The 25,780-nt window shown below is 39.5% G+C and overlaps 1 protein-coding gene across 1 annotated transcript in view; it reads left to right on the top strand.

Moving 5' to 3' along the window:
• The window catches only part of sik2b (salt-inducible kinase 2b), an 88,074-nt gene that overhangs the window by 22,465 nt on the left and 39,829 nt on the right, over positions 1-25,780 (top strand). Inside the window, exon 4 of the mRNA XM_061828143.1 lies at positions 20,237-20,398. Coding sequence (XP_061684127.1) covers positions 20,237-20,398 — 162 coding nt within the window. The remainder of the gene's footprint in view (positions 1-20,236; positions 20,399-25,780) is intronic.

Below are 25,780 nucleotides of genomic sequence, written 5' to 3'. Positions count from 1 at the left end.
TTGCGGACATAGAATACTCAACATATGCGAGTGGCTTTTATGAGCCACGAGGTATTACTGTGCTTCTTAGTTCCTGGCTGAAAAAAAATTTACTGCACAAAAAAATGCAGCAAATGTTCGTGTCTTAGACAGCATTGCATTTCTCTCTCTCTCTCTCTCTCTCTCTCTCTCTCTCTTTCTCTCTGTCTCTCTCTCTAGTTCTCTCTCTGTTTCTCTCTGTGCACGGAGTGCTGTATTTACAATAGACGAAAAAATAGTACCATCCTCACATGCCCATCATGTCAGTGGCCCACATTCAACATGGCTGCCACGTCTTTTGGAATTGGATCTCATCATTTTGTCTATCTGTAAACCCGGAACTATGTCAGTCCTACTCTTGCCCCCATTGTGTCACAGTAGCAGTAAATCAGAATCGGCTTTAATGGCCAAATATGTAACAACATACAAGGAATTTGTCTCCGGCAGTCGGTGCTGCCCTGATACGACATTCATGTTGAGTATGGAGAAGAAGAACAAACAAACCAACAAGAACAAAGCGCAATAGACATTCAATTAATAGGGAATTCTTATATTTTCAGAGTCACAGTTGATCAGAGATGTCTTCTAGCATTGAGAGCAGTTAGTGCGTCAACCTCCCACATTATAATAAGCTTATAGTGTGCCCTTACCCGTTCCCGGTTCATCGTTATAGACCAGTACAATGACAGTTGTGCAAAGGATGCAGTTTATAGTGACAAATCGTGCGATAGTCTACAGCAGGGGTCTCAAACTGGTGGCTCAGGGTCCATTTACGGCCCACAAGATATTTTGTGGCCCCATCTTAATGTGAAACTTTGTTGGTGCAGCTCAAGTTTTTTTCTGAATGCCACAAACAGTGTTGTTTGGAGAGCTGATGAAACTACCAATCACGGTGAAGTATATGGCTCTTGGGGCTCTTGACATCGACCGGGCATGATGACAAGTAGAGAAACATTTTTCAGTGAGTGAAATTTAAACGTGTTGTCATGGAGAATTTTATTAGTAGTTTCGCACACAACTTGTTTATACAAGAATCCTTTTTTATCTTTTACGTAAAAAAAAAAATGTTTGAGAAAATTACATTTTATTTCAAATTTCCAATTTAAATTGCATGTGCATCTGCAGCCCAGGCTTAGCCAGGTTCTTCCTCCAGCGGTCCCAACGTAAATTGAGTTTGAGACCCCTGGTCTACAGTATGTACTCCTAACACTGATTGGACCAGCAGGGTGTGAGGGTCTGTCCCAACAATGGCGCAAAATAGTAGGTTCCCTGATCAAGCATGTCATGATTTAATTGCAAGCGGGGAAAAAAAGTGTTTGAATGGCTGCTAGTTTTGATTTGCATTGATCAGTAGTGCCTACCCGACGGAAGGAGTTGGAAGAGCTGGTGGCCAGGATGTGGAGGGTCCAAAAGGATCCTGCCTGCTCTGGTCCGTGTTTGAGTGGTGTACAAGTCTTAAAGGGCGGGTAGGGTGGGGCTGACAATCTGTTCTGCAATTTTGATTGTCCGTTCCAGTCGGAGTTTGTCGTGAGGTGTGCCATCGGTGTGACAGAAGAATTTCAGATAGAGGTGGGACTGCATCAGGGATCAGCTCAAAGCCCCTTCCTGTTTGGAGTAGTATTGGATAGGCCGACAGATGAGATTAGACTGGAATCCCCTTGGACCATCATGTTTGCTGATGACATTGTGATTTGCAATGAAAGCAGGGAGCAGGCGGAAAAACGATTAGAAAGATGGAGGTATGCACTGGAAAGGAGAGGAATGAAGATCAGCAAACTAAAACAATATGTTTGTGAATGAGAGGGGTAGAGGGGGAAGAGTGAGCCTTCAGGGAGAAGAGATAGCGAGGGTTGACGACTTCAAATACTTGGGGTCAAAAATCCAGAGGAGTGGTAGTATGGTAAGGAAGTGAACAAACTGGTACAAGCAGGTTGGAGGAACTGGCGGAAGGTGTCTTGTGTGTTATGTGGCAGAAAAGTCTCCGCTAGGATCAAGGGCAAAGTTTATAAAACAGTGGTGAGGCCAGCCATGATGTACGGGTTAGAGATGGTGGCACTGAAGAGACAACAGTAAGCAGAGCTGGAGGTGACAGAAATGAAAGGAGTAACCAGGTTAGATAGGATTAGAAATGAGCTCATGAATGAAATGAAATGAGCTGACACCCAAAGTCAGATGTTTTAGAGACAGTTATAACGAGCTGACATCGATGGTTTGGACATTTCCAGATGTGAGAGAGTGTGTACATTGGTAGAAGGCTGTTGATGATGGAGCTGCCAGGCAAAAGAGCGAGAGGAAGTGAAAGGAGAAGGTTGATGGATGTGAGGGAAGACATGATGGCAGTGGGTGTTAGAGAGGAAGATGCAGGAGATAGGCTTACATGAAAAAAGATGACCCGCTGTGGCGAACGCTCGCGGGACAAGCTGAAAGGCAAAGAAGAGGAGGTTAGTCCCCAACTTAAACAAATCTTAAGTGTTATAATAACCTCAGAGCAAATCTATTAACTCCATTGGACAGTTCAGCTGTTCGAGAAATGTACACGTTCACCTCTTGACTGCACAGGAGTCAATGAAAGTAGCTTTTGAAAATGGTGATTGAGAGGTATGGACATTGGTGCGTAACAGCACATGATAGCAATATAAGGCAAGGCTTGACACTGCAACCAAAATGGGCACGTGTTGTTTTCAGTAAGCAAGTAAAAACCTCATGTGGTTGCACTTTCGTGAATGCATGTTTATTTGCTTACCTTATCGCTGTTTAACAATTGAGGACTTTGTAGTTGAAAGTCTGTCTTTTTGGTGTTTTGGTAGTTGAAAGAGCACCTCTCGTTATTATGACCCGCCACTAGGGGAGTCCATGCATGCATTAAGCCCCTTGGTCACAGCGAGAGCAAGTCTGGCAAGGCGTAGTGGTGCCCTGCGTCATGGTGCGAGGATGTGCCGCTGAAAAGGGCGCTGATAGTTCTGATACCCACTCAGATTTATAATGGCATGACATTGAGTGGTCCACCCCACTTTTTAAATCACTTCTTCCTGAAGTCAGATCTCCAACTTGGCAAGGGCAAAGAATCTTACAAGCCCAACATGGAATTCATGCTATCTGCTTCTCACATACTGGCCAAACATTTGACGAGCTTTAAAAATTCTGTCACATTGGAAGTTGGACCACTCAGTCACAACAACGAGTCATACCCACAATGTAAATAAACATGAGGCATTTGATTAAGTTAAAACCAAGTAACAATTTACACTGTACTCAGATATATATATATATATATATATATATATATATATATATATAACTTTTATCTCTACTTAGCTAGGTAAGTTGTATGTCGTCAACACTTGCTAAATTGAAATACCTTCACATTATCTGTGGAAATATACATATATATTTTTAACTTTGAGCCAACCCAATTCTTTACATTTTCTGGCCAGTGATTTAAATCCTTAAAACACATCACCAGTGCAGTTCCTTGTTGTATTGTTCAGAAAAAAAGGTGGTTTTTTTCGTCTTTTTATGATGTATGCACTTGAGCAGGGGTCACCAACGCGGTGCCCTCGAGTGCATAGTTGCCTGTGAGGACCACTTTAGGTGCCTGTGAGGCATGTTCTAAAAATAGCACAAGTCATAAATTTATTATTTATTACTTCTGCCTTGAGTTTTTAGTCTGACTTACTGACATTAATGAATTTTCAAAAATAATGTTGTATAATATAAAGTATTTATATATTTGTAAAGTATGAGTTTTGTTATTTTGGAAGTTTGCTGCAAGCAGGTCATGTAGCCCTTCATACGATCATTGCTCACAAAGTAGCCCTCAGTCTCAAAAAGGTTGGTGACTCATGCAATTGGGGCAAATCCTCTTAATACTACTTATTTAAAATGTGAGTTTCATTGATAGATTGCAAATTTTTATGTAACTGTTATTCATTAAAATACAGTTTTGCAATTGACAAAGTTTTGAGGGGTGATTAGTACAGTGGGGCATAGTTTGAATTTTAGCGATTCTCATCCTGATTCAGGATCCAAAAGATTCTCAACTCCTATTCTTTTTGGAGGCAAGGTAAAAAAAAAGTTTGCATATGTAGTTAAAATAAAGGTAGTTCAAATTATGACCACCCCTTTTCTTGGTTGCTCGCAGCACAGACTAAAATGAACATTTGACTCAGGGTTTCTTATCTCTTATCAGTATCAAACCTATGATCTTAATGTGTGTGTGTGTGTGTGTGTGTGTGTGTGTGTGTGTGTGTGTGTGTGTGTGTGTGTGTAATTAATGCAATTGACTTAATCTTTAGTATTTAAAATTTTCAGTTAAAATTTGAATGTTTTTGTTGCAGGGTTTTGCCACAGTGGTTATTTATTGAGTCCAAAACAAAGAGTCTTCATTTGTGGAAAAGAATGAATAACGTGCCCAACTTTTCCTCTGATTGGCTAACAGCAAGACAGGACTTTTAATGAATTGTGATTATCTGAAAGCACATTTGCAACACACATTTATACACTACAGTATACATTGTTTAGCAATGCTGTCTGTCTTTGGAGACATTCAACATGCTTAATGCATCTCTGATGATTTTTGTGTCAGACGTAGGACTCTCTTCAAAAGAGAGCCCTGTACACATATGTAATATGCATGGTAATACTCTATCTCCCCCAAAATGGTGTGACCAGCTGAGAAACTAGGCTGCACCATTGCTACCAGTGCAAAAGTTAGTGTAGCGCTCAGCCCCGTTATACTAGATTACCAACTTTAACTGTGTGGTAGTTGGTTGTGTCGTAATTACATGTTTTATTTTTACATCTTGACAGGTAGCGTTTTTGGTGATGCGAGGATTATCCCCAACAGGGATGATAAACAGAATAGACTGAGTAAAGGAGAAGTAAAATTAACCAACAAATTTATTTGCCACGTTGTTTCCTTGCTTTTTCTGCTATCTAGTACTTTTGCTCTTGAACCATCAGAAGTATCCATCATTGTCAAGATAAACATTTGTTAATAAAACACTGTTGGTTTGTTTGCATTGCTGCACCAATACTGAGTAGTTAAAGTATTTGACGCACTCCGTCCCCGCCCAAAATGTTTATGCTCCTTTTTGTGCTTGAAATGAAACTGCGGTTTGCAACACTTTTAAACAGGGAAAAATTGTAGCACAAAACATTGACTACAAAAGTGTCTGCACAGAGACATGATTAATTTAATCTGATGTTACCTACCCGTAAGCAGATCATGATCCACATATTAGCCTCACCTATTAGACAGTCTGAGCATGTATGAAACCTAAATCCAGACACGGCCTGAGATGGATGGATGGATTTCTCAAGTCAACATAATGGTCGCGTGTGTCTTTGAGACCAGTGTTCCACTTGTGATGTTGACTCAGCAGCTGCCACTCCTGCTCATGTGACCAACAGAGAGCTGGGTAGCAGACAGTAAGAAACCAAAAGTGTTCATACGGGTATGCATGTACAGCTGACACTGTGTATCTCACCTCATTCACTGACCCTTAAATACCCAATGATGGGTGATTATTTCACAATGCACAGTCCTCTTGGATAATCACCAGGATTTATAAAACCATTGTGTCCTGATTCCTGTGAACCCCTTGCACTGATTGCACAATGGAATATTGTTATGCAAGAGCTAGTGTATATGCCATCAGTTCCAGCAGTCGGCTCTTTGACTCAGAAAGGCAGTGTTTTATCACAGGGCTCTCAAACTCAATTTACCTTGCGACCGCTGGAGGCAGAATCTGACTAATCCTGGGCCACAGAAGCACATGCATGTGCAATTTAAATCAGAAATTTAAAAAGAAAAAAAAATTCTCAAGCATCTTATTTTTTAACACAAAAGAATAACAAAGATGCTGATGTAAACCGGTTGTGTGCGAAACTACTAATAAAATTCTCCATGACAACACCGGTGTAAATTGCAATGAATTTCAAAAAATGGTTCTCCACTTGTTATCAAGTCCAGTCGATGTCATGCCCCCGAGGGCCATATACCCCACCGTGATTGTTAGTATTGTCAGCTCTCCACACAACAACTGTAATTGCTGTTCAGGAAAAAAAAAACTCAAGAACTGCATCAACATTAAACTTTCATATTAAGGTGGGGCCACAAAATATAATCTCGTGGACCATAAATGGCCTCTGTGCCACCAGTTTAAGAGCCCTGATTTATCACAGTTTTTTTGTATCATCTCTATCCAATCACATGTAGTTGAACTTTCATTGTACAATTTTTCCCATCAGAAATGATGTAGTTTGAATTGATCCACTTTACAGTCTGTAGGTCTAGGTCATAAGTACATAACTGGCAATGTTTGAAGCAGCAATACTTTTAAATGGGCAAAAAAAGAAACTACTGTTCACAGAAAAAAAGCTTTTTACACAGTCTTTAATGTTGAGTGAGGGTGTAATCAATGTCACACCTATAACAGTAAGTGTGAAAGGAATTGTATTACAGTAAATAGCCAAATCAATCAATAAAACACTTGATAACATATGACCAGTATCTTCTGCCTCAGGAAGTTCACTATTACTCGTGCTTACTTGGAGTAGATTATGCTAGAGTAGTCTCAACTCCCTTTGTTGATGCAGGTCACCCCTGACCCCCGATATAGGTGTCGCAAAAAAACCAAAAGAATCCAAACGGATGGGCACAGCTTTAATGTTTTAAGTAAATTTCAGTGAAATTATGTGAAATTTTCTGAAGTCTCTGTGAGATGCTGACATCCCAATTGAGACTGTGACCTCCCCAAAATATGCCATAGCATTTGATTTCTGTACTCTTGCAAACTGAATCATTTTGCATTTACCACTGGCCAACATGACCCTCCATTATTGTGCTTCATAGAATTGCCACTACTTTGACATGACAAATGTCTCGGGCGACCTCCTGGTCAGAAGGCATGAGAGTGGACAGCACGTGTGCCTAACTGTATGCTCTCTTGCAGTGAGTCGAGAAGACTGTATGAGCAGGATGAGCATGCATGTACAAATTAGAGGATTGGTGACAGAAAAGAGAAATCTTAAATCCAAACAAGTTTTCCCCTTCACAGTAATCTCCCTAAGATGACTCTAAAGCAAGTACTCAAAATGGGCAATGCACCTTACATCAAAGAATGCACTCAACTTGACTTTAAACTAGTCCTGCACTTTATTCGAAAATTTGATTTTTTTTGGGGGGGGGGGATTTTTTTTTTATTTTCAAAACCTGTGATATATATATTGCAATGGGAAATAATACAGGATCAGTGTTGGGGAACGTTCATTTTATATGTGAACTAGTTCAAATTTCATGATTTACAAAATGAAATACTTTACTTCACAGTTCATAATTCAAACTTTTGAACTAAGTTCTCCAGTCCAAAAACTAACTAGTTCATAGGTTTTTTTTTTTTCCCCACTAGCTTGCTGACATAATACTGGCATACCATTTCCCCGTTGTCATTCATTCAGTCCATGCAAAGAGCCAATTGCAGCTTTCACCCTACAATCTCAAGAACATGCTGAAAAACTTGCTTGAATGGTGTTTTTTTTTAATTCAAACAGGAATTAAAACTAGAACAAGACTTAATCTGTTAACAAAATGTGACTGGAACAACAGGGAAAAGATATTTAACTTTACATTTCTTGGAGCTCTGGATGACGACAGTAAAATGATGTCATATTACAAAAATAAATTCCAAATTATCAGTTTCATCATAGTTTATATTCTCCTAGGAATCAATTTTTTCAATTCTATACTTATTACAATGGAACACATTCACTCGCATTTACATTGTCTGTGAACACCCCTTGCACACACACGCAGCTTCCGCATGCCTGCCTAGTTTTATTCTGAAACACAAAATAGAAAGTGATGTATAATCTCTTAATCTTTTAAGGATGTCCAAAATAGTCCCTTTGTCAGTCACTTTTAATTATGCATTAGATGCACTGTATATTATAATATACCGACATTGAAGCAGACCTTTCGACGTGACTGTCGTGACCACGTACATCACAATGATGATGCTCAAACAAAATATCATGCAGTCCTACTTTGGACTGTACTCTCTTGCTTACTTCGGCTGCATCACTGCAGATAACACTCCCTCACAAGACCGGTGTCATTGTTGATTGCTTGTTGACCTGACAGAGGATATGTACTTTACGTATATAAAATCACGTGGAAAATTGTTCATTGGCTGCCGAGAGCTGGATGTAAAGTGAAAACTACATTTGTTGAATGGTTTATGGTGGCGCAAACAATCTGTTGTAGGCGGGAGTTCAACCACACAGATCTTTCTCCACATCATTGATCATTCAATCGCAATTTTGATAGCATTTTTGAATGTTTGAAAAAAAAAAAAAAAAGTCTGGAAGTCCTTTTATTTCTGCCCAAAAATGCTGTGTACATTGTGTTATTTATCTGATTGTAGAATCTCTTGAATTAAAAGTATGACTGGTTATAATGTTAGGGTAATCACGTCTAAAATTGTTCTACATGGAGAAGTTTCTAGGCAGAAATTCTGCCAATACATAAATTCAGCAAATTAGATGCGGATATCAACTGTTACATTATGAATGTGAACTGAAGGTGTGTTGTCATTTTGCTGAATTTATTTTATTTTCTGTAAAAAAAGTAAGCAAAGCGCTAAATAGAATGGCACCCAAAGTGAAAAGGCTAACACCTAAAGATAGTTTTACAAAGTATTTTTCATAGATAAGCAGAAAGAGCTCTCTGTATTGTACAACCCTTGTTGACAGTACATCACACATTGAAACTAAGAAGTTAGGCACTCTGTACCGTTGTATTTCTGCTCTTGGTTAGACTGAGAAAAATAGGAATGCACTCGGATGATGAAAGTGTGAGCCAGGCAATAAAAAAAACGATTAAAGAAATGTGCAGCAAATTGGCAAACAGCAATTAATCTTTCAAATGATAATGACTTCTCACTGCACCCCCCCCCCCTTCCGAACAGATTTTTTTTTTCCGCAGATTGGTTTATTTTGCCAAAATCAACCAATGAATGAGAAAAGAAATGGATTCCGGAATATGAATTAGTTTTATTGAATGCTTTTCTTCAGAGAGTAGCTGTTGTCCTCCAAGTTAATGAACAATACTTTTGTTTTATTTCTGTAACATAGTTATAACCAATTTATTTATTGTACTATTTATTTTGAATCACACATTGATGGGGGGGGGGGTAAATACAAGTGAATCTTCGGGCTGGAACGGATTGTTTTCCCATTCATTTCCATTGGAAACATCACGAGTTAAAAATGTTTTGAGCTGCAAACAGCAACCAATTAACTATGTAACCCAAGGTTACACTGCATATCTTTTGTGACAACAGTCCAGAGACTTTTCTTAGACACCTTTGAGTTTGGCACAAGTATTTAGAAAATACTTTATTCTTGCCCAAGGGCTGGGTGGACACCCTTTCTTTACTGATGTGGCTTTGTCTTTGCCACTCCTCAAGATACTTCAAAACCACTGGATGGATCAAACCTGGAAATTGGGTCAAATGCAAATACAGGAGCAGTCCAGTGAGTATCGGCTCAATGGAGAAGGAAGCAGAAGGAAATATAGAAGTGTGTGGTGATGTCTATTTGAATTTGGAAGGTGGTTGGGAAATGTAGGGCATGCATATTTAAGAAAGCACTACTGTTGTTATGAGGGGAGTGTTGAGGCAGACAGAGAGCTTGCTCACTCACACAGATCTCTAGTTTGCCTGATGGGAAAGGAAGGAGACATTGTCACCTTCAAAGAAATCCTATTTTTGACACACTGCCTTATTTCCATAAACCGTCAATTTGTGTTTGCGCATAAACCCTCTGGCATATCAAGGGGTCATTACAAATGTTTGGACATCAGTGTGTTGCAGCTCTGCCTTTGATGTTAAACATGATTAAAAGCTGGAATGACTGCACCAAACGGGGTTTTACCAACATATGCAAACCTTTTAATCTCAACTATATCTTTTTTGTTACTCTACACAAGTCACCCATATTTCAGAAAGGAAATGTTGCATTTTAAGTGACCAGAGTCACTCAGTTAAATTAATCTGTAGATTTTACATTGCACAGATTTGCTTCCAATCTGAAATGTATCTTAGGTATGAACTTTTAAAATGTCAGCAGATAATGGAGGCTATGTTTGACTCTCCTACTACAAAGGAATCTTTAGGAAAGTAATTCCACTGGCAGTTGTTTCGTCTTGGACATAACTGATCATGATCTCTACAACTTACCAAGGACAAAAACATATATACATATTGAATAAGACTGATCCATCGCAATCAGTGTTGCATCACTTCACTGTTGAAATCACAGACCATATTGGTCATAGTCCATAGTTCAAATGTACAGCTGCCTGTATTGATCCCAGAGAGATGATATAAAAAAAAAAATCAGCATAGCAGCATCTTCCCTTTCAAAAGATCACAGATTAGATATCAGACCTGTCAAAACGTGAAAAACTGTTTTATGTTTGGTAGATGATTGGATTGCACATCTACCTCACAGTTCTCAGGACCTGGGTTCAAATCCAGCTTTGCCTATATGGAGTTTGCATTTTTTCCCTGTGCCTGCAAGGGTTATCTCCCATATCCCAAAATGTGTGGTAGGTTAATTCAACACTTTAAATTGCCTGTAGTTTGGAATGTGAGTCTGAATGATTATTTAGATGAGCCCTGTAATTGTCCCAGTCTATTGCACAGTCACATATTATAAGGTCTGCACACCCACAACCCTATTGAAGATTAGGGGTATGGAAATTTGTTGGCTGGATCAATGTTCAATGCTAGCTACCTCAAGCATCTTGTACGTTATCAGTAGGGCTGTTGCGCTGACAAAAATAGTTTGCGTTTCATCGTTTGAAAATTACACCAAGTAGAGCACTAGCCAGGAACTGACCTTTACTACATTGTGTAGTCTTTAAAATTAATACTAACTTTGTACAGACAAAACAATGCAAGAAGATTTGCACGTTATGGCTGAGTGTATAGCTTTGTCGGTTTTGGCTTGTGGTGAATAATAGTCATCTTGCCACTTGGTTTGGAGTTCTGATTCCTCCTGTTCTGCTGCTATGCTTCAATCTACAAGTGCGTTACACAACATTGATTTGTATGATAAACTATTTAATAATACTAATACAGTTATAACGATATCCTTCACTGTCAGAAACAGACAAAAAGTAGAACATATTAACTTGTTTCAGACTTATATTAATTGGGTCTTGCATAAAATTAGATGTCACGTAAAACTATAACAGCACATGGAATACCATCAAGGGTTAGTTTCTTTCGGCTTGTCCCTTTCAGGGTCACCACAGCGTGTCATCTCAGATGAACGCACATATATGTTTGGCACAATTTTTACGCCGGATGCCCTTCCTGACGCAACCCTTCTCAGGGAGTGGAGGCCCCAGTTGGATACGAACCCACAACCCCTGGTTTACCAAACCAGTGCTCTAACCACTGAGCTACGGGGCCCCATCATCAAGGGTTAATGCCTCTAAAAGCACACCCATGAATCTGGGATTACAGGTGAATTGAGTGCTAATTTACAGTAATAAATTTTAATCACCGTTCTAGAATAGGAATAAGATTGTGTAAAACACTATCTAGAGACAAATTCCGGATCTTTCTTAAAATTGCTGATCCTTGAATAGTAACATTTGAGTTTGAATCTGTTTAAGATGACAGTGTCTGAAAGGGATATTAATGAAAGTGTGAAAGAGGTTTAATATATCTTTGATTGGATGCATCTCATGCCATCAGAAAAATAAACAGTTGTTTAAAAAGGTATTTAAATGTACTTCTCTCAACCAAACTCTTGGATGTTAAAATTGAGCCAAGCTCCAGATGGCTCCAAGCCATTTTAATTGCTTAGTGCTCCAGATTGAAATAAGCACTGTCTCTTCGCGACTTTGTCGTTTCTACATTTCAATGGCTTGACTATCAGTTATTGATGTGAAAAAAAGACAGTGTTTTTGCCCCTTGTCCTCCACACCCACACTCTCTCTGGTCTTTCCGCTATGGTGCAGTCTGAAGTTAGGCCAAGGTTCAACCAGCAATCTGCCCAACTGCTTTGTCCCATCTAAACCTGAGCAGCTGTTAAGAGACTCAATTCCTCAGCCAGATCTCTGGCATAGCGACTGTTGATATGTTCCCAAATATCCCCATGATTCATGCTTGTTCTGTTTGCTTCCCAGGAAGCATGCCTCACTGTGTCGAGGTCTTTGCGTTGAACACTGTCTGAAGCGATTAGTTATCATTTGACTTCGACTCAGTTGGGGCACTCATTTCCAACTTGATGACCAGACCAGGATGGATTGTTCATCTGCCACCCAAATTATACGTGCTCAATTTTAAACAAAATTTTTTTTGGGCTGCCAGTGATTAAGTTTATGCCTGTTGAACTTGTAAATTACGGTAACTATGTTGTCCTGGGACAATGTCTTTAATCTCCCTAATATCATGTGTGTCTCTTTCTCGTTTTCGGTCATATAGCAATAAGTTTTTTGATTGAAAATAACCAGAGGTGGTTAGAGTAGCCAAATAAATATTTAAGAATAAGTAGCTCATCAGTGAAAAGGCTACTCAAGATTTCTGATGTGTAACATCTGATTAAAAATAATAATAATATGATCTAGCTACTTTCTGTGCCGCTTAGCTTCCCTAGGGTCGCAGCTGTGTTGGAGCCTATCCCAGGTAACTTGTAACTTGAAGATGAAGTCTAAAAATAGATAGCGTGTGCAATAATGGATCAGTAAAAGTAACGAGCAGCACGCCAATCATTGCAATGGAGTAAAAGTATCAATCTTAACATAAATACTCAAGTAAAAGTAAAAAGTACAGTGGTCCCTCTACTTACAAAATTAATGTCTTTCGCAAGTCGTTTCGTAACGTGAAACATTCGTAAGTAGAAATACATTTTACATGTAAATAGCCTAATCCATTCCAAGCCCCACAACAACATATTTATAATGCCAAGTTGACTCATTCGAGAATAATGCATATTTAAAAAATGTCTGTCACAGAGAGGTTTACAGAGGAGATGACTCCCTGTCCTAATTTTTTTTTTTCTTTCCAATCATAGTTTGGTGTTTGTATTGAAAAAAAAATCTGAGTGGTTTCATCACTGTGGAATTTATTTCTGATTGAGAACAGATCAAGGAAGATTGTATATTTTAATTAAGCTTGTATCTAGCCTCTGCAACGATGCACTAGTAACGAAGTATTTGTATGCGTCCAGACTTTTATACGCTTTCAAACTTTTCTGTGTGAATCTCGACGATTTATTCACCAGATACATATGTATATCCAGTTGTCCAAGACAGGGAAGCGAATTAACAGTCAAATTTCTTATTGGTGAAAACATTGACTGTGGCATTAAAGATTGATCCTCTATGCCAAGTTTCTCTAATTTTTCCACGTAACTTCATTTATCATCACCTTATAAATGTTTAACAGTATCGGAGAAAAGTCAGGGTGTCATGCAATTAGAAATATTTTTGTTTCATCTCAACGGAATTAACTTTCAATAATGCTTTGTTTGACCAGCGATTTTACACATGTAAAAACCAGTTATTTCTGCCTTTTGAGCCCCATCATATGATACCTTACATAGACACTAAAACGTATGGTAGCATGCATGCCAACAATGTAACCAGTGTGTTTAAGTGTACTTCATTGGACCAGTCACACAAAAATTGTGCACATGAGGCATGATGTCTATTTTGGAGAAAATGTAAGACATATACATGCATCTTATGGTTTCAAAAATATGATGCATATCATACATAGGTATGTTAATACTGCATCCATTATTTATGGATTTTCATAATTCGTGGGGGTGTAAGGAACTTAACCCCCACGAATAACTGGGGACCACCGTACTTTGTTTCGAATCAAGTCCTGTCAACATTGTGTCTCTTGTGAGTTGGACGTAAATGGATGGCTGTGCCTCTCTTTGCCTTCAGATGTTCTTGGACAATCCATTGAGTGATACCTGAATACTGTAAAGCCTCATTCAGGAATAGTGTGACAACAGGAGACAATGGAATGTCGGCGAAATGCAGTGGCAAAACCTGAAAAAAAGTGGGCATTTACTAAGTTGACCTTATTTCAACTTTAAATGGTGTGACTCAGGCATCGCCCAGTAGAATCAGTTTGCCACCGTCCGTCCTTGCCAGCGTTACTTAGATAAACAAATATGGAGTGATCAGGCCAGTTGACAATAAGTGGTTCCCTTTGCGTGTGATTGTAGCCTCAGAAGAGGGTGAAAGGACAACATTCATTTAGAGACCTGTTGGACCTCCTCAACACATTCCCCTCTGTGGTGTTTCTTTTGATTAGCAACGTTGCATGAAAATAAGAGCTGCCCTAGTCAAGTGAATCTCATTCTCTTTGGAATGTACCACATACTATCTAATCAGTATTCTTTTTTGCTGTGAGCAGTTCATCAACCATGCTGTTGATAAGATTCTCCTAGAAAATTGTAGTCTAAGTTAAAGCCTTGAATGCTTTTTTTTCTACGAGTGTAGAGTCCTTGATTATTTTGTCACGTGTTGTTTGCCTACAGGAAATACGGTGATCTTCTTAACATATTGGATGTGAGTTTTCATGATAATGTAATGCAATGTAGGTCAAATGCTTATCTTGCTAGGTAGCATTTTTACGACTAAGATTTTCCCATTAATTTGTCATGACCAAAATAGACCAAAGGTCCAAAAGTAATGAATACAGTATCCCACACAATCTTTCAACATGTCCTGAAGATGTTGTATCATATGATCCGTATCAGTTTAATACTCATCAAACCAATTAGAGAGAGACTTGATTTCAGACACTGGTTTCCTGAAGTGGACCGTCCCAATTTGGGATAGAATGCTCCATCGCAGGATAAAGATCACTGCAATTTTTCAGTTCACTGATGAATTTGTCATTGATCCAGTTGTTGTTTTTAAATTAATAGTACTCTTTGAAACCGTTTAGTTTTTGGGCAATATACCCAAACCAGTTTCAGATGGGCTCGTAGATTTTATACCTTGTGAACGTTTTAAGGTTTACATCAGCATAGGGGTGCACAATTAATCCAAATTTCGTATTGATCACGATTTTTGGTTGCCATGATTAAGTGAGCCTGATTGTAGAAATTTCTTAAATTTACATTTGATATGCAGGCACAAATGCAAATGAAAACTACTTCGTTTGTAGGCATGTCCAGAATGTAGAACGTATGGTGAAGGCTTCATTAAATTGTCACTGACACAAAAACCATGAGAATTATTATTTTTTTTCCCCAATAAAATCTGGCAGAATGGAAACATCCGTTTGTTGACAGCACATCAGAATGTTGCCGCATATAGATTTTTTTGTTTTCCATTTAATGTTCTGAATAGGCAAATGGTATTTTCCAGCGAATGTTCCAGAACTGCCCGAAAGCCGAAAGGCAGAAGACATTGTGGCATCGGTGTGGTAGTAAGAAGCTCCGTCGACAGCCATCCTCTCGAACATTCCATACATCCGCGTCCGATGATGTAATGCGAGCTCTTCTGTCAGAAAGTGACACAGGATCCTCATCATAATAACTTAATAAAGTACATAAGAAAGGAGAATGAATAACTACAATAACAATTTTGACACGCATAACAGATAGCTCTAGAATAAATTCAATAATATCGATGAGATTTACAGTGAAGAAAACAAGTATTTGAACAACCTGATATATTGCAAGTTAGAAATCATGGACTGGTCTGAATTTTTTATCGTAGGGGCATGTCCACTGTGAGAGAGATAATCTAAAAAGAAAAATCCAGGAATCACAATGTATGAGTTTTTTTAACGATTTGTGAAACTGCTGCAAATAAGTATTTGAACACCTGTCTTATCAGCTAGAATTCTGACCCTCAAAGACTTGTTAGTCTGCCTTTAACAGTCCACCCCCACTCCATGTATTATCCTGAATCAGATACACCTGTGTGAGGTCGTCAGCTGCATAAAGACACCTGTACACTCCATTAAATCAATCAGACTCAAACTTGTAACATGGCCAAGACCAAAGAGCTGTCCAAAGACACCAGAGAAAAAAATGTATAACTCCACACGGCTGGAAAGGGCTATGGAGAAATTGCCAAGCAGCTTGGTGAAAAAAGGTCCACTGTTGGAGAAATCATTAGAAAATGGAAGAAGCTAAACATGACTCTCAATCTCAATCGGAGTGCAGCCCCATGCAAGATATCACCCCATGGGGTCTCAATGATCCTTAGAAAGGTGTGGAATCAGCCCAGGACTACACAACAACACATGGTCAATGACTTGAAAAGAGCTGGGACCACCGTTTCCAAGTTGACTGTTGGTAATACAATAAGACGTCATGGTTTAAAATCATGCATGGCATGGAAGGTTCCCCTGTTTAAACCAGCACATGTCAAGGCCTGTCTTAAGTTTGCCAATGACCATTTGGATGATACAGAGGAGTCATTGGAGAACGTTTCATGGTCAGATGAGAGCAAAATAGAACTTTTTGGTCATAATTCCACCAACGGTCTTTGGAGAAAGACGGATGATGAGTTCCATCTCAACAACACCATCCCTACTGTGAAGCAAGGGGGTGGTAGCATCATGCTTTGGGTGTGTTTTTCTGCACATGGGACAGGACTGCACTGTATTAAGGAGAGTATGACCGGGGCCACGTATTGTGAGATTTTGGGGAACAACCTCTTTCCCTCAGTCTGAGCATTGAAGATGGGTCGTGGCTGGGTCTTTCAACATGACAATGACGCGAAGCACACAGGAAAACCAAGGAGTAGCTCCGTAAGAAGTATATCAAGGTTCTGGCTTGGCCTAGCCAGTCTCCAGACCTATACCCAGGAGAAAATTTTTGGAGAGAGAGAGCTGAAACTTCGTGTTTCTCAGCGACAGCCCAGAAACCTGTCTGATCTAGAGATCTGTGTGGAGGAGTTGGCCAAAATCCCTCCTGCAGTGTGTGCAAATCTGGAAATGTTTGATCTCTGTAATTGCAAACCAAGGCTACTGTACCAAATATTAACATTGGTTTTCTCAGGTGTTCAAATACTTATTTGCAGCTGTATCACACAAATAAATCATAAAAAAAAAAACACATTGTAATTTCTGGATTTTTCTTTAGATTATCTCTCTCACAGTGGACATGCACCTACGATGAAAATTTCAGACCCCTCCATGATTTCCAAGTGGGAGAATATGTAATATAGCACAATGTTCAAATACTTATTTTCTTCACTGTACTACGACCGGCATGAGTCCTCCTAAAGTACGCTATATACACAAGGCTTGTAAAAGGGTTAGGAAATCGAACAGTTATGGGCCAGTCATCTAGAATATTTCATCAGGTCCCTCATCCTCCTCGTCTGCCCACTGCCCATCTGTGTCTGTAGTGAAACCTTGTCAGTGGTGAAGTGATATATTCTAAATATGGCTCGAAACGATATGGTAAAGTAGGCCAGTTGGTTCACTTGATTCTGAGATGTTTTCTTCCTCAAAAAGAGCTTCATTCTCTGAAGGGCGTCAGAAAAATCTGAAAATCACTCTTGTTCATCTGCCATTGCATTTGGCACGGCGTGTTTTCAATGGTGAGGGCTCCAGTGAGATGTCTGCACATGACGTCACAGACAAATATGGCCACCACTGTGATTCACATTGTATCAAGTCAGACTGATGCAACCTTGCGTTTTTATAAACCGCTCCCAGCTAAGTTTTCACAACTATCATCAAAGTGATGAATATTATTTGTAGTTTTGATAACAATACCTATTTTAAGATTTGATTTTTGTATCAGTGGTATTTTAAAGTCTTACCGACACGTATGGCATGATTTTTAGTATGTTTTTAAATTTAAAAAAAAAAAAGGCAGCTGCAATGGACCTATCCGTTTTTTTTTTTTTCTCAAGGTTTTCGTTTTGGAGATGCAGGAAGTGTTTTTTTTTTCCCAGAAGCCCACACTGGCGGTTTCATGTGTTTATACCTGTTTTACCGGTACAAAAGTACAGTAGGTGTTAGCTAAAATGCCCTCTCGTTGTATTGCTGGATATTGGTTGAACACACGGATGGATGGATCCACTCTTCGCATGTTTCCAAAACACCCAGTTCATCGTCAAAAATGGATTAGGCAGGTGCAAAGGACGAGAGCTTTGTGGGTTCCAAATGACAGGTAGGGGTGTATAGAGCTATTAAAAAAAATAATAATAATGGTTTGGGAGGGGGGCCTTAATCCTCTCAAAAGTAACAAAAGACCTGCGTCATAATTTAAAGTACATAAGACAGGGGTGCTAAATGGTGCCGATGTGCGGCTAAGAGCGACAACAACGAACAGCGCCACAGAGGTGGATCAGGCGGGGAGGTGGTTTGTCTGCGTGCCAGGGGAGAAATTAGACCCTCCCAATACCATCCTGCCACTGCTCTTTCGCCCGACTCTGGTCCTCCTGAGTGCACCACATAATTTCATACATACCGTTGAGGAGTCTGTTGTTAAGTTAGAAGTGATCCGCATATCATGTAAATATGTCTCGAAACTATAGGGTAATATTGCCCCGGTCACTTCACTCGATTATGAGATGTTCTTTTCTTCAAAAAGAGCTTCCGTGTCAGAAGTGGCGTTGGAAAAATCCAAAAATCTCTGTTGTTCGTCTCCCATAGCAGGTGGCGCAGCGTCTTCTCAATGGCAACTGTCCCAGTGTGACAGCTGTAACTGACGTACCAGGCAATATGGCTCCCACTTGGATGTTGAGTGAAACTTCCGGTACTTTGCGCATGTAAGGTCTCCGCTCATATTTATTTTTTCGTATGGACATTGAAGTGAATAATAATATATGTAATTTTCATAACGATCTATTTTACAATGTACATAGGGATTTCAGTGGCACTTTAAGGGCCACCAGGCTCCATGGCCAAGTTCAAACTAAAACCTTAAAATGGCATTGATGTCTAGTGTGGAACTATGTGGCACTTTTATTGTGAAGACATCCATGTGCCCTGAGATTGGCTGGCAACCAGTTCACGGTGTACCCTACCACCTGCCCGAAGAAAGCTGGGTTGGGCTCTGGCAATCCCGTGACCCTTGTGAGGATAAGCGGCTAAGAAAGTGGATGGATGGATATTAATAATTGTTGTAGCGGCTGCCTTGACTTCGTCTTTTTGGGTGGCCTGACATCAATGGAAAACCTGGACACACAAAAAAGAAAAACATTTGGAATTTTGAAAATGTGTAGAAAAATTCAATCTTGCCATGACGTGTACGGAGACTTACCAAACGACATGAGGGGGGGAGAACCTTGCTATTGAATGCACAAAAATCATTTACCTGGGGGTGTAACATATTCCTCTGAGGTTAAAAAAAAAAAAAAATCCCAAGAATGGAATTTGCAAATCCCGCTTCCTAACACTCCACTGTATTTTGCTGGCAAGATGATTTTAAACAACTATGACCTCAATCTGCCTCATGTCATACCAGGTAGCTATAAAGATGGATAAATCAAATGCTTAAATACTGTAAAATTTCATGTACTGTACATACGCAATAAAAACTTGACTTTCCACCAATTTTGTTGCTGATTAGAATCTGCTGATAATTGGCATTTTTTTCTGATTGCCCGATCGGTTCTTCTGCCATAATTCATCGATCATTGATCGGCTCTGAGAAAGACAATCACCCCAGGTCACTGTTGTGCACACTACATCTGTGGTGGTGGTCACCGATGCTAGGACTGGAGAGACTAATGTCCGAAATGTCCTCCTATTGGTTCATGTCTAACATGTATATATTTGGGTTATAATGAACCATGTGTTTTTTTTCCTTATGTGCGTGGCAGCATCGATTGTTTTTATTGTCGGACTATACTCACAGAACGTTTGCTCTCCATTCTCAAAAAATGAATTACAGTACTTTTCTAGGCATTATGGGAGGAAATTCACATCAAGTCCAACTGGGAAGTGAAAAATTTTTTTTGGGTGTTTTAGATCACATCAGAAGATCATTTTTTTTTTTTTTTTATGCAATTAATGTTTTCTGGACTCTCACTCAAAGCCGAATGATCGTTCTCACGCTGGTGGGTCACAATTTATCATGTAAAAAGATTCAGCAAGCGGATTGTTTTTTTGAATGACTTAGATTGTCTGCTTAAAGCTTAGGCATTGTCATTTTTTTATTACCATTCTAACCATTTTTCCCTTCTGTTTGGCTGCAGACTACCTAGCAAAGCATGGCCGACTTAGTGAGCTGGAGGCCAGGCGGAAGTTCTGGCAGATCTTGTTGGCAGTAGAATATTGTCACAACCGCAAAATTGTCCACCGTGACTTGAAGGCAGAAAATTTGTTGCTGGATGGCCACATGAACATCAAAATTGCAGGTATGATTGCATGAGGGACCACGATTCTCTCATGTGGGTGTCAAATATATATATATATTTTTTCCATCCCCACGCTGTGATGTCAGCACTGACGTAGTTCAGAAATGTCTGAACTACCTGCGCTGGTTATTCATTCACACTTCTGTGTTCGGAAGTGGTTTTGGGTTGCATGTGAGATGAGTGTTTGTTGGAGGAAATTCTGAAGAAGGCCATTTTTTCAAAACTGATGTGAAAGGAGATGCAAAATGCCTCACCAGAGACACTGCATCTTTAAATTTTGAAGGGGGGTTAAACCATTAAAGATTGAGGAAAAGAAGCAAAATAATACCAGCCATAGCAATGAAAGACTAATGTGGAAGTTTATATCTGTTTTTTAATAATCATATTAATTTATGGTATTTAGAGCCAGGTAATAAACTTTGTTTGCTAAATTTGGGGGAAGAATGGAAGGATTGCCAGCCATCAACATAATCAATTGGGAAAGCATCAGATGGATTTGTGTATGGTTGAGGTAGAATAAGACTAAAAGATGGAGAAAGTATTATAATTAGTGGGGATCGGTCTTAAAAATCCCTATTCATGTTGACTGTAATGAATGACTTATGAATCTGAATGAAATCATTACTCCTTGTACTATTCTGAAATAAAGAAATATCATAGTCCAAAAAATAAACACTCCTATTTGGTTATTTGAAAACTCCTGGAAAGAGAATGTTCTGGTGCATTTTCACTGCTCCTTTTCCCGCCAGAAATGTACTAATTTTTACTTTAATTAAAATGGCTTGCTTTACCCAGGATCCCTCGCCGTACTGTGACCAAAGGAATAATCCATCTTGGTTGCTTTTGCTTCATTGTCTGTGCCATTAAATGCATAAATCCCCACTGGCTGGGACCAGCTGCCTTCTTTTTTTCACAGCTAGCTATCTAGCTGACTAGCTCTCATCAGCAACACTGTTTTGAGTCTTGCACAACTTTCTCCTATTCAATCTGCCGCGGTTGTCATCTGCCGTGAAAAGCTGTGTAGCTATTAAATTCTTCCTTCAGTGGAGTTCATATTCTTGGCAGATGGCAACGGCTGTTTGTATCCGTGACCCATGATCAACAGCAAGAATGAACTACTGCACAATTGTGCAGAAGCACAACACAGTAAATCAAGATGTGGTTGGTCATAAACACAGGGAAGAAATTGTGAAATTATTATTTTTTTAATTAATGGTGCATGACAGCAATTGCAGCTGTTGTAAGAATAAAGTATTATGATGTTAATCATATGATTGTTTTGCATTGATTATTATGACTCATTCTAATTTGAGTCAGAAATTCTGATTCGATTTTTTTTTTTTTTTTTTTTTTTTTTTTTTCCCCCACGCTAACTCAAATCTCAATTTGAGTCAGTACCAAATCATGTATAGCCTTAATAATCGGAAACTTGCTCGTCAGTTTATAATGTAAACCTGATCCTAAAACATATAACACCATATTTCTAGCTTGTTGTGTCCAATTTGTATAAAATTTTTTTCAGGGGCTGGTGTTAAGTCCATTATTTGGAGTCGTAAAATTTGTGGTGTGTGTGTGTGTGTGTGTGTGTGTGTGTGTGTGTGTGTGTGTGCGTGCGTGCTGTGCAGGGTCTTACTGTTGTAAAAGAGAAGTTAAGGAGCAAAAGTTGTCTAGAACTTTAAATTACAGCTGTCTGTTGTTTATGCCCAATGTTCCAAGCAGAAAAGGTCAAATTTGACTGAAACATATTGCTGTTTATAGAGCACTGTTCTTTGAGTGTGCTCATGTTTCTCAGATGCATCCCAAGATCACAAACTGGCGATGTTATCGCAATTCAAAGACAATTTTGCCTCTCCACCAGTTTTCCACATTGCAGATTATCTTTGAAAAACAATGAACACAACATTACTTGGTAAGTGATTAGGGAGAATTGGGAAGAAAACTGAGGGGAGGAAATGGGTAGCGTTGTACTTTGTGCTTTCTACCCAGAATGGACTCTGACTAATGAAGGACATCATAAATCGAATATAAATGGTTTTTTTTGGTCTTATTGGCAAGAATGCAAAATTGGCTTTGCTTATCAAACTTTTTCACTCAAAAACAATGGTGTATTAAAATGAGAGCAAATTATGAAATGCTCATCACTATGCACAATAAATATTGGTCATGTAATCTTTTCTATTAATTGAGACTGAATCAATAGCAACTCTGCTAGTTACAGCTGAGTAAAATAATTATTGTGCCATCGATGTATACTTGCAAAATTTTACTTGTGGTTTTTACGTTAAAATTGTGGACCATTACATTACCATTACAAGTGTGGACACCAGGAACACACACACTAAATATATTCTTACTCTAACTTATGGTTTCGAGCAGTGGCTTACAACTGAAAGAACAAGATCACAGATCAAGTCGGCAAAATGAGTTTCCTCGGCAGCCTGTCTGGGCTTTCCCTTAGAGATCGGGTTAGAAGCTTGGTTATACGGTAAATGCTCAGAGAAGTGTTGCTCACACCCCCATCAAGTGGACCTCAATGAGGTGGCTCAAGCATCTGGTTAGGATGCAGACTGGACGATTCTCTTGTGAGGTGTTCTGGGCAGGTACCACTGGCAGAAGGCCCGGTGGGTGACCTTGTCTACGTCTCTCCAGTGTGGCCTGGGAATGCCTCAGGATCCTCTGAAGGGTTGGACGGTTACTTGGGAGAGAGTAGTCTGGGCTTCGCTCTTTAAACTGTTGCGCCATGACTCCATCCTGGATAAGATGAAGAAAAGAGATAAATGGATACACAGTTTACACTTATAACCTTGGTCCTCAATAAACATAATCTGCAGAATCCATTTTTTCACCATTTGTTTTTTTTTTTTTTATTATTGGACCACAGTAGATGTTTGTTAATGCATCATCGGTCTGTTCCACACTTTTTACTAAAATTCACACATATGAACAAACGTTTTTTGCTTTTGTCTTTCCACCCTCTGAATATCACTTTTTAGTCTACTATTTCAAGCTTGTCTAGGTAGCAGTCAATCAAAAAAGGTAAGCCTTAAACACATTGGAGCTTCAGAAACAACAGGCAGAGTACCATTCATTTTTTTCCATCTCAGATTTTTTTTTTTTACAGGACAGTGGACAGTTTGAGGCTGGCTACAGAGGTGGGTGGATTGGGGTTGCAAAATTAAAATGGCACCCAAACTTCAACTGACGCCACATAACTCTAATTTGGAACAGCGTTAAATTGTAAATCTTTTAAAGTAGCCACCTCTTGCATGTCTACATTTTCGACTGAAAAATGTAATGAAATTTTAAATCATTCATCTAGAACGAGTGATTTGTTGCACATCGCTCTACAGTTTTGCAGTTTTCACTGAAGTGGTTTGTGTAATCTTCATTATATTACAAATAGACAACCATAAAATGATAACCTCCTTAACAAAGTCACTCTAAGAAAGACCTCCCTTGTTGTTTAGTCTCAAGCATAACACCACCGTGTGCATCATATGACATGTTTGTGCAACAGAAGCTCGAGTTGAGTCATTGGTGCGAATTCAGTAGTTCAAAATAATAGCAGTCCAATGTAACTAACTAGATTAAACCACATTTTAATATATTTTTGTATTGCTGGATGTCAAACAAGTTACCAGTAAGTGCTGTAGATACTCAGAAAAGCAACAAGACCCAGCATTCATGATATACACACTCTTAAGGCTGTGCAATTGGGCAATTTGTTGAAAAGGGTGTGTCAAAAAAATATCAGTCTACTGTAGACTTTACAAACTCAAAATTATTTCATACAAATGCCACTCCTTTGAATCACTATACTCATACTGAGTTATATGATCACAGTTTTATTTTTTATTTTGTTTTTTTTATAACTACTTTACATCTGTGTGGCATGTAGTCAACCAAGTTGTAGCACCTTTCAGGTGTTATTCTACGTCAGAAGAGGAGGAAACCGGATCCATCGTCAGAAGAAAAAGAGGAATGCACAGAGCCAACAACTGAGTGTAGGGACTTTGAATGTTGGGACTATGACAGGAAAAGCTCAGTAGTTGGTTGACATGATGATTAGGAGAAAGGTTGATATTCTGTGCATCCAAGAGAGCAGGTGGAAAGGAAGTAAGGCTAGAAGTTTAGGAGCAGGGTTTAAATTATTCTACCACAGAGTAGATGGGAAGAGAAATGGAGTAGGGGTTATTTTAAAGGAAGAGCTGGCTAAGAATGTCTTGGAGGTGAAAAGAGTATCAGATCGAGTGATGAGACTAAAATTTGAAATTGAGGGTGTTATGTATAATGTGGTTAGCGGCTATGCCCCACAGGTAGGATGTGACCTAGAGTTGAAAGAGAAATTCTGGAAGGAACTAGATGAAAGTAGTTCTGAGCATCCCAGACAGCGAGAGAGTTGTGATTGGTGCAGATTGTAATGGACATATTGGTAAAGGAAACAGGGGCGATGAAGATGTGATGGGTAAGTACGGCATCCAGGAAAGGAACTTTGGGGGACAGATGGTGGTGGACTTTGCAAAAAGGATGGAGATGGCTGTAGTGAACACTGATTTCCAGAAGAGGGAGGAACATATAGTGACCTACAAGAGCGGAGGTAGAAGCACGCAGGTGGATTATATTTTGTGCAGACGATATAATCTGAAGGAGGTTACTGACTGTAAAGTAGTGGTAGGGGAGAGTGTAGCTCGACAGCATAGGATGGTAGTGTGTTGGATGACTCTGGTGGTGGGTAGGAAGATTAAGAAGACAAAGGTAGAGCAGAGAACCATGTGGTGGAAGCTGAGAAAGGAAGAATGTTGTGCGGCCTTTCGGAAAGAGGTAAGACAGGCTCTCGATGGAAAGCAGAAGCTCCCAGAAGACTGGACAACGACAGCCAAGGTAATCAGAGAGACAGGCAGGAGAGTACTTGGTGTGTCTTTTGGTAGGAAAGGGGGGAACGAGACTTGGTGGTGGAACCCCAAAATACAAGGAGTCATACAAGGAAAGAGATTAGCGAACAAGAAGTGGGATACTGAGAGGACTGAGGAGAGGCGAAAGGAGTACATCGAGATGCGACGTAGGGCAAAGGTAGAGGTGGCAAAGGCTAAACAAGAGGCATATGAAGACATGTACACCACGTTGGACACGAAAGAAGGAGAAAAGGATCTCAACAGGTTGGCCAGACAGAGGGATAGAGATGGGAAGGATGTGCAGCAGGTAAGGGTGATTAAGGATAGAGATGGAAATGTGTTGACCGTTGGCGGTAGTGTGCTAAATAGATGGAAAGACTACTTTGAGAAGTTGATGAATGAAGAAAATGAGAGAGAAGGAAGCGTTGAAGAGGCAAGTGTGAAGGACCAGGAAGTGGCAATGATTACCAAGGGGGAAGTCAGAAAGGCA

Source organism: Syngnathoides biaculeatus, chromosome 8 (genome assembly GCF_019802595.1).
Source record: "Syngnathoides biaculeatus isolate LvHL_M chromosome 8, ASM1980259v1, whole genome shotgun sequence".
NCBI classification, from domain to species: domain Eukaryota; kingdom Metazoa; phylum Chordata; class Actinopteri; order Syngnathiformes; family Syngnathidae; genus Syngnathoides; species Syngnathoides biaculeatus.
The sequence above is the reverse complement of the archived record's forward strand: the minus strand, read 5'-3'. Positions and strand labels throughout refer to the sequence as shown.